General features: G+C 37.2%; 1 protein-coding gene across 1 annotated transcript in view; it reads left to right on the top strand.

Annotated features, from left to right (window-relative positions):
- Lnpep (leucyl and cystinyl aminopeptidase) overlaps positions 1–10,304 on the top strand; it is a 113,258-nt gene that overhangs the window by 55,211 nt on the left and 47,743 nt on the right. The window contains exons 3-6 of the mRNA XM_008830542.3: positions 1,019–1,157; positions 2,335–2,466; positions 6,875–6,989; positions 7,865–8,025. Of these exons, the coding sequence (XP_008828764.1) occupies positions 1,019–1,157; positions 2,335–2,466; positions 6,875–6,989; positions 7,865–8,025 (547 nt within the window). The remainder of the gene's footprint in view (positions 1–1,018; positions 1,158–2,334; positions 2,467–6,874; positions 6,990–7,864; positions 8,026–10,304) is intronic.

Raw genomic sequence — 10,304 nt, 5'->3', positions numbered from 1 at the left:
TCTGACAACACTCTTTCTTTTGGGCAGGTGATCCCATCTCACTCATAATATAAAAAATAAGAATCTGAGATATAGGTCATAGATTTGTCGGGTCATGTGGCTCATAAATTAAAATTACAAATCCAGTATTCTTTCTTTTCTAGTAGAAAAGAAATTAAAATTTAAGTACTAAGAAACAGAGGTCATGTCTGAAGTGGCTGTGCTGACTGGTACCTGAGCTGACACAAGAGAGCAGCACTGAACTTGCCCTGATACTCTTTGGGGCTGTTTGGATGGTCTCCCACATGGAGATCGGCTTTCTTCATTGATTAAAAATCTGTCTTCACCTCTTGCTTCTTTTTATGCTTTTCATACTACCTGTAATTCAGGACCTTTGTATGTATTGTAATCTTAACTACTGCTGCTGCTGTGTTAAGGAAGGGGGAGAAATTTTTTATTCATCTTTGAAAAGAAAAAAGGTAGGATACTATTATAGGATATTTTTATTCTATTGTCAGAAAAGTGCATGCTATAAATTTGAGGTTTAGTCTTGTAAACCCAGAGTTTAGTTGCAATTAATGTCAACCCTCCCTACAGATTTTCCATTGGAAACTTTAAGACTTTCGTGACTTCAAATCCAGCAACATTCAACAGCTTCCCCAGCCCCTGGACATATGCTGCTTTCTTCCTTGTGCTGCCTTCTTTCTCCAGTGTACTTTCTTCTCTTCTGTACTTTCTGAAGTGTTCTTCATGTTTCAGGTCCTCTGTAGAGTTTGTACTAGTTCTTTACAGCATCTTCAAGCTCCAGCAGCATTTGTTTGTACCCTTTCATCCCACTGCTGTACTCTCACTGTTGATATGATTTGCAGCCTAATGGCAGTGTCTGTGAACTTTATAGACCTCTGCCTCTCTCAGTAAATTGTGAGTTCTTTAAAGGCTGGGATTGTAATGTATTTGTCTTATTAACTCTAGTACTTTGCAGGATGACCTGTCTAGTAGATGTTCAATAACTATTGGATTGAATTTGTGTTTGTTTTAGGTACTTTGCAGCAACTCAGTTTGAACCCCTGGCAGCAAGATCTGCTTTTCCTTGTTTTGATGAACCAGCATTTAAAGCCATATTTATTATCAAGATCATACGGGATGAGCACCACACTGCTTTATCTAATATGCCTAAGGTACTGTTTGTTCTGTTCTGGGAAGGTAAAATCTATGAGTGACTCTGTAGCTTTAAGAACAGTTGGATTCCTTGTAACTACCTATGCTAATGAAGGAATATTTAGAATCATATACATAAGTGCTCTTTCTGAAAATAGTTAAATAAAAATCAAAACGAAGTCTGAGAAGCACTTAAGGAACACAAAGAACCTGAAGGAGTTTGACTGGATGGGTAGGGGGTGCGAAGTGTCTTTTTACTTCACAGTTGTGCAGGTATTAATACTTTGAACCAGTACAAGGTTAGTGATATTTTCTGAGACATTATGAATTTTCTCTTATAAATAGTGTTATTTTATAGTGTTGTGATTCCTCTTGGTGTTCTGGCAAATGATAATTTGACCTTATTGTCACTTGAAGATTAACAACAAGAGCAGAAACCTCTTTCTTGAATACTAGCTCTGCATGGGGGGGAGGTATTGGGGATAAAATCAAGTAGAGAAGTTTTACACTCAACAGAACCTAGAGTTTCTTTTGTATCTACCTGAGGGACTGTGTGCAGCCTGTGGGTGCTTCCTCGAACCTATGTGGCTAGGGGTGAGGAGCAGCCACAGCCAACAGGACAGTCTGTCCCTACAGAAAACAGACAGCATGATCTTTCCTTAACCAATACAGTACTGTCACAGTACCAATTCTAGCCATATTCCTCGCCTTAATCATTATCTAAAAGAAGTGGGCACCTATTTCCCTAGTATCTCAAAACAATTTGATTCATGGTTGGAAAATCAGGTGAATTGCTGGCATTCTTGATCTTGTGTTTGTGACCAAGTGACCTAGGTCCAGTGACCTAACACATTTTAGCTCACTAAGCTTTCTTGGAGTCCTCCATCGAGCATTGGATCGTATGGAGTGATGTCTTACCTGTGGTTCTTTTGTCTTAAAGTGGAGTCTCCTTAGGTCATTGGGGCATGGGAGAGTGATGGGGTTTTTAAATGAAGAAACAGAACCACTGCTACACCTGACAAATGTTGGGGTTTCTGCTGTACTTAGTATATCCTCTTGATGAAGGGCCAGGCTCTCTCCAGAAACTTGTGTGGAGATATTAAAATATATAATTATTGCCTATATGAAATTTTAGTTTCTCAGTCTGTCATTTATTACTACAATTATAAAACTGTCATCTTTTCTCTTTGCCTGTAGAAGTCCTCAATTCCTATAGAAGATGGTCTTGTTCAGGACGAGTTTTCTGAAAGTGTGAAGATGAGCACATACCTGGTTGCATTTATTGTGGGGGAGATGAGGAACCTGAGTCAGGATGTAAATGGAACCCTGGTATGTTGGTACAGTGTTTGTCTGAAAGTCCGTTTATGATAGGTTAAGTGGAAGTTGTCTTTTTAATTCTTATTTATTTACTTATTTGTGTGTATGAGTGTTTTGCCTACATGTATGCACCTGTGTCATGCAGTGTCCACAAAGGCCAGAAGAGGGCACCAGATCCCCTCAAACTGGAGTTACAGATGGTTGTGAGCCACCCTATAGGTGTTGGGAATTGAACCCAGGTCCTCTGCAAGAGCAACCAGTGCTCTTAACCATTGAGCCATCTCTCCAGCCCCATAAGTGGAATCCATTTAATTCTTGATGATGGTTTTAGGAAGACAAATTTTTAGATAGTATTCTGACATTTTATACCAGAAATGCTACTCTTGCTTAACTCTTATTTACTGCTATTCATTTAATACCTGAAAGTCAATGATTTTCAAGTTTCTTATTTTATAAGAGAATTCTATTAAGACAACAAAATCTAAAATTTCTATAACTTTGCTGTATAATACTGTGGTCACTAGCCTTATATAGCTATTTAGAGTTAAACTAAAAATTAATTAAATTTTAAGAATATCTTTATTGGCTTTACTTGCCATATTTCAAGAGCTACAGTAGCATTTATGTGGCTTGTGGCTATTATATTGGATTGGCTGTAAAATGAGATGATTACTCTTTAAAAAATCTTAGGGGCCTGGGTATAGCTCGGCAATATTGCCTATATTGAAGCATGTTTATGACCCTGGTTTCAGTGCCTAGAACCAGAAGAGGGGGTCAAAAAGCAAGTCCTGATCGAATTTACTCATAGAGAATGAGTAAGATTGCTTAACTTTAGGGGCTGGTTTTTTCAAAATTGATTGCTTAATAAGGCTTCTTTGTTGTTGTCATTAGTATCTGTCTGTTTTAAGTTTTTATTTTGCAGTAGAGATTTGACAAAGCTAATCTTTCACATACTGATGCTATAGGAGAAAAGACTCTTTTTAAGCACCTACTTCCTTCTTTTCTTACCTTCCTGTCCCCCCACCCCATCTGCTATGCTGGTTTTGTGATGCCTTTAGAATGACATTGAAACTCATCCTTTTGATATTTAAGGTCTTCCTTATGTTCAGCTGTATTTTTAATTGTTCCAATGTGACTTCTTTGATATATCAAAGTATAATTATTTAGTATTTACATATAGAGCCCATACCCCCCATGTATATGTGCATGACTGGGAAGAAAGATTGAGAAGGAGTTTCTAGGAACTTTCTTAGGAAGTGGTGGTAGCTTTGATTTCTCTCTATTACTAGCAGCATGGTTTAGCAAGACCCTATATCTCCCTGGTTTGGAATCTTTCCTACACAATTTATTAACTCTAAGTTTGTGCAGAGATTACATTCTAATCTTCTCTAAACCTCACCTTCCAGGACTATATTATTATTATTACACACATATTATACACACACACACACCTACCTCTACATGTACATGTACATGTGCATACATATTAGTGGCATTAGTCCCATATTGCTGATGAGAGCACAGTGTCTCAAAGAGGTTGTGTCATTGACCTAAGATCACATAGCCCATGAGAGATAGCCAGTTTCACTTTCTACCATAATGCGTTGCTTCCTTCATCAAGTAACATTAATAACTTGTGTAAGTGTGATGACTAGAAACTCAAAATGTGACATGTAATAAAGGATTTTTGTTATGCTAAGATGTTGAACTGTAGCTTCTATTTTGTAATATTCAACAGTAGTTCTATTTAACAAGAATAAAGAAGTGGAGTTTAACTCAAGTGATTCTTATCAACCAACTAAAAGTGCCAAAATTGACTGTGTTACTGTATATGTCCTGTTAGTAGAGACTGCTTTGATATCAGAGCCTTGAACAACAGGATTGGGGGATATAGTTCATTGATAGAGTGTTTGCCTAACATGAGCAAGGCCTTAGGATCAATATTCTTAAATTTCTCTCTTCAGTAAAAAGTGAAAGATTCATTCTAAAGAGACATAAGAATCTGTCTCCCTCCCTTCAGGAATGCCAAGATTACCTGAAAAATTGTGGGCCACTTATGAAATATTCTGCTTTAAAAGTTTCTCTTGAGGTTTTGGTTTTGTTCTGTTTTCCTGCTTCCTGCTTTCGTTTTGTCATAGATGGGCTACTTAGTAGAACCAGTTTAATCTTGGTTAATCAGAGGTGAATACCACATCTGACATTCAGCATTTAAATAGAACCCTCATCAGTATTTTCGATATAGCTACAATTTTAATTTCTCACATTTAGTCACAAACGTGCTTTTGTTCAAAATTTCCTTTAAAAACATGTCTACCCCAAATGTCTCTGTTAGCCTGGCACACACCACAGTCTGTATTATTCCCCTCTAGTGCCATCCCAATTGTTAGATATTGGGAATAGACTCAATACTGGTTGTGTCTTTATTTTAGAAATTTATGCATTCTGCATATGTTGTTATCTGTTTTAGAAAGAGCAGTATTTTTTTTAATTTTATTATTGCAGCTTCTGGCATATTCTCTCCTTTAGATCTTACATTATTGTATTATTTTTCTGGGAGTAATAAGATTTAGTTTTGCTTTATTAATTTATTTTTGTTTTTATGAATTTAAGGAGCAGACGAGTTAAATCCACCAAATCTGCTGTTCCTCAGTCTAAAGGATTAACCAAGGATCTTCATAGTTTAGAAATCTTTCATAAGGTCCTTGAAATAGATGGCCTGGGTGCCAGTTGACTGTTAACTGTTGATATTTAACAATGATTGGGATTTTTGTTTATTTGTTGTTATTACTTTTCTCTATTTTTTAACACAGGCATGCTAAGCCCCTGCTCTACCAAAGAGCTGCACCCAAGCTCCCATTCAACAGTGTTCAGAGTTCTCTTACCCAGCCCAGAATGCTGTTTAAGACATTTTTGCTCCTGGGACTAGTATTGCAGACCTGTAATCCACTCACTCTGGAGGCTGAGGCAGTAGGATCACATGTTCAAGGCCTGCCTGAGCTACAGAGTGAACTCAAGGCACAGCCTGGAGAATTTAGAAAGAGCCGTCTCAAAATAAAAGTAGCTAAAGGGCTGGGGATATAGCTCAGTTGGTGCTAGGAATCAAACCCTAGTGCTCCACAAGAGCAGCCAGTGCTCTTAACTGATGAGCCATCTCTCCAGCCCCCTCTTGTTCTTGTAATAACATTGATAACAATGACTACATGATGCATCTGTAGTTTTAAAAAAAATTAAAGCGTATGTTCTTTTAAGGAAAAGAAAAAAAGTAGAGAAGAAAGAAGAAAAGGTCTAAATCATCTTTTCCTCCAACTATTGCAATCTAGAATTGGAAATAATTAGATCCTTTGGTCAGGTTTCAGTTTTTCTTACAGTCACATCATATTTATTTAATGTATGCATTTATCCCAAATTTAAAGAAAGGAAGAGAGAATAAGTATTTAATTAGATTTAATTAGTGTGTCATTCTGTCTGCTTTCTCTGTGAGCAAATGGCCTGGTGTGAATGTATGGTGGAACCCAAATTTCCCCTTCATTCAGTTGGGTTTAGTTGCTGTGTTTTACGCACAGTGTAAGGGTCTCACAATATGATTGCTTTTTGTGTTACATAATCCATAAACGCAAGCTAACAACTGAAATACAATGAACAAACAAGCAAGCTGCCCTAGCATATGAAGAGAAGCTAGCTGGCCATACTTACTGAAGGAGAATATGTTGATATCTAATCAGTTTAATAAAATAATATAATTTTAATAAATGTGTAGTTTTGCCTTGTATGTTAACTTTAGAACTAACTCAATATGATTCCTCATGTGTAATGCCTAGTAGATGACAGTCATGATAAATCAGTGGTGAAAGAATTAATACCTTTGTTTTGTGCTTTAGATAATTCACCATCTTCAGAGTTCATAAGTAAGAGCAGTTGTAGGTAGTGGGAGAGGAAGAATGTAGAGTTAGATGGAACAGTGCTTATAAATTGCTGTAACATGACTGACCCACGCTTGTTTATACTAGTTTATTTGGGATGTTGTGATAGCTTAAAAAAATAAAAGCAAGGAGAAAGAGGATTTTTGAACATGATTATATAGTTATGGGTGGGATTTGCTCTCTGGACTGAAAGACTATAAACAAGAGTTTCTTTCCCAAAAGAGTTTATGTAATCTGCATTTCGTGTGTGTGTGTGTCTTTCTGAGACAGGGTTTCCCTGTATCCTCAGCTGGCCTGAACTCGCTGTGTAGACCAGGCTTGGCTCAAACTCACAGAGATCTGTCTACCTCTGCCTCTCAAATACTGGGATTAAAGGTATGCACCATTATGCTTGCCTCATAATCTGCATTTTTTATAGATGCTGTCCCTGACAGTGCTCAGCTGTTATGGCGTTTTAAATTATACTTATCTTTACATCATGCGTGTATATTTTTCTTTAGGTTTCTGTATATGCTGTACCAGAAAAGATTGGTCAAGTTCACCATGCCTTGGACACCACTGTGAAGCTCCTTAAGTTTTATCAGAACTATTTTGAAATTCAGTACCCACTTAAGATTTGATGATAAAAGGACAACCTAGGGTGTCATTCCTCATGATTTTTTTTTTTTTTTTTTTTTTTTGACAGGTTCTCAATATGCAGCCCCAGCTGGCATAGAGGTCATAGTGCAAACCTGGCTGGCCTCGAACTTACAGAGATTTGCATGCCTCTGCCTCCTGAGTGCTGAGACTAAAGGCCTATTCCACCATGCCCAGCTATCTTTGATTTTTATTGAAATTTATAAGCAAGATTTGTTTTTGCAAATTGTTTTTAGATTGTTTTCCAGAATTATTCTAAAATAAAACCAAAAAAACATTGGTAATGCTGTAAAATTTCCACTTGTTAAGATTATTTAGATTCTTTGAATGTCCAAACTTGGAGCTTAAATTACTTAGATTATTTACAAGTTTATGGGGCTATCGAAATTTGCTTAGGGATTGTTTGACATACTCTTAACTTCCAAGATATTCCTGATTCAAGTAATAAAAGCATATTGGGGGCCTATGAAAGCAAAAGGAGTTAAGTTCTGTTCAGTGTGAAGCTGGCCCTGGAGAAGAGGAATGGGAGTTAGCTTGAACTTTGTCCTACTTGGTCTAGGAAGTTGATTCATTGTAAAGGAATTAGGTTTGTCTTTGGTTTTTATTTGTTTGTTTGTTTGCTTACTTGCTTGTTTTGTTGTTTTCACCTTGTCAGGGTACAGTGGAACTGTTGATACTGAAAGGGCATTCTCAGGTCTTCCTCTCTTGACAGCTAGGTAAAGAGCATGTAGATCTAGAAATAAAGGAAAATTCCATGTGTCAAAAAGCATGAAGAAATCACTGCCTTCATTGGGTGAAGTATCTTGACTTAGAGAGTTCCTTAGAGGAGAAGTTAATGTCTTCTTTCTTCTTATGCGCAGATTTGGTGGCCATTCCTGACTTTGAAGCAGGAGCAATGGAAAATTGGGGCTTGCTTACATTTCGAGAAGAGACACTTCTGTATGACAATACTACTTCTTCAGTAGCAGATAGAAAACTGGTCACCAAAATTATCGCTCATGAACTGGCACATCAGGTATTGACAACCAGTGCTGTTACATCTCACACTTATGATCAATTTCATGTCCTAGAGTTTTAGTCGACATTTATGTTATTAATTATTTAGTATTTTTAGTTTTACTGTCATTTAAAAATAAATGCTCTTGTTTTTAATAACTACATTATTAGAAGCAGCATTTCATTACAGCTCTAACATATTCAGTAACACACTCCAGAGCAAGAGTACATCTCTTTCACAAGTGGCTGTAAATTTCTAGGTTCACATATGTCCAGAGGAAAATACTATCTGCATAAGACTTATAGTTTAACTCATTTTCACATCCATTATCTCACACCACTACTGTTCTAAGGTAAGTGCCAATTCTGTTCTACAAATGTAAAAACTGAAAATCAACTCTAATAAATGATTTGTCCAAACACACTGCTGTTTAATGGTAGCACTGAGCCTTGAAGAGTAACTGTATCTTCAGAATATCTTTTTAATTTCTCCCTGTGCTGGGCTTTGTGTTTGCTAGGCAGTGCTCTACCACTGAACTGAATCCCTAACTCCTGGGATATCTTTTTTTCCTTTAATAGTATGAACCTGCTTCACATCTGGCAATTGCCAGCTGCTCAGTATAACTTTATAGGGTAGAACCTTTTCCTTCAGTTGCTCTAGCTTCCTTTTTGAGAAAGTGCCTCACTGTGTAGCTCAGGCCATCCCCAAATTCCTCCTGCCTCTACCTCCTGAGTACCAGATTACAGGTGGGGGCTATTATACCCAGCTTTCTACTAACAACTCTTGAATCATAGTTGTCAGGACCAAATTTCTTTCTCTATATCCTGCTAAAATTGGGTTCTCTGTTAATGTGGGAGAGGAATCTCCTTGGTATAGGGTGAAGAAATTCTTTGTATAAGATTTAAACAAGGGGCTGGAGAGATGGCTCAGTGGTTAAGAACACTGACTGTTCTTGCAGAAGACCCGGATTCGAATTCCAGCACCCACATGGCAGGTGAAAACTGTCCATAACTCCAGTTCTAGGGGAATCCGACAGCCTCTTCTGACCTCTGTGGGCATTGCACGACATGGGTGCACTTACCTACGTGCAGGCAATACACGGGTACACATAAAAAATAAAAATAATAAATAAAAAAATATTTTTAAAAAAAGATTAACAAAAGAAAGAAAAGTATTCATATATTTAACTTCCCTTCCCAACACCTTGTCTCTGTTGTGCCCTGGACATGAGGTACTTTTCATCATATGATATGGTTTGGGAAGTTGTGAAATGGCAGACTATGAAGACTAGAGAGTGCTGTGATCATACTCTGCCTCAAGCATCATCTGTACATGACTCTGTGCCCCTTGTAAGGACTGCTTGTCAAGCTGGTATACAAAGCATTTACAATATTCATTGTAAATGACTGAAAGATAAATTGCCTTTTGTGGAATTTTTTTTCTATTGTTATTTCTGTGACCACCCATTACCACTTAGTGTATTTCTCTTATTTTTCCTTTAGGGCTTACAAATCATTTTCCCCATTGAACATATTTTAAGACAATACTTTAGAAAAATAAATATTGTAATTCTGGTGTTTTAAGCCAGATGATAAATGATTGTAATTCTGAAGTGTTTTAAGCCAGATGTGGTGACACACACCTTTAATCCCAGTACAGTAACGGAGGCAGGCAGATCTCTGTGAGATCAAGGCAAGCCTTGCCTACATAGTGAGTTCGTGGCAGGATGGCGCTACAGGGAGCGCTGTCTCAAAACAAACAAGCAAACAAAAAGGTGTTTTGTTTTCTAGTAACCTCATCTTTTGCTACTGATGTGAAATAAACCCCAGGTATATGAAATTTTGCATTATCCTTGACCACTTTGTAATTCAAGTATTTTTAAGAGAATTTATTTATTTATGGGTGTATGTGTCTATGTACATATATGAGCATAAGTGTGCACACATGTGCAGGTGCATGTACCTATATGTGTGTGTGGAGGGCAGAAGAGGGCATCAAGTATCCTCTATACCTCTGAGGCGGGTTATCCTCCTGAATCTGAGGCTTGCATCTTGGTGAGAAAACATTTAAAGATTTTCATGATTTCATTTGTGTGTGTGTGTGCCAACTTTCTATAGAAATGTTACTTGAATTCTGATTTGAATTCATGTAAACAATGTCTTGAACTTGGGTGACTGAAGAAAAACATGAAATGCAGACTATCTGACATAGAAGCTTCTTTACCTGTCATAGATGGTTGTAGATATAGCGGAAAAATAACCTTACTAACTTGATATTAAAGAGAATAATTTCATTAT

This window comes from Nannospalax galili, unplaced genomic scaffold, assembly GCF_000622305.1.
Source record: "Nannospalax galili isolate Female #2095 unplaced genomic scaffold, S.galili_v1.0 scaffold1014, whole genome shotgun sequence".
NCBI lineage: Eukaryota > Metazoa > Chordata > Mammalia > Rodentia > Spalacidae > Nannospalax > Nannospalax galili.
The sequence above is the reverse complement of the archived record's forward strand: the minus strand, read 5'-3'. Positions and strand labels throughout refer to the sequence as shown.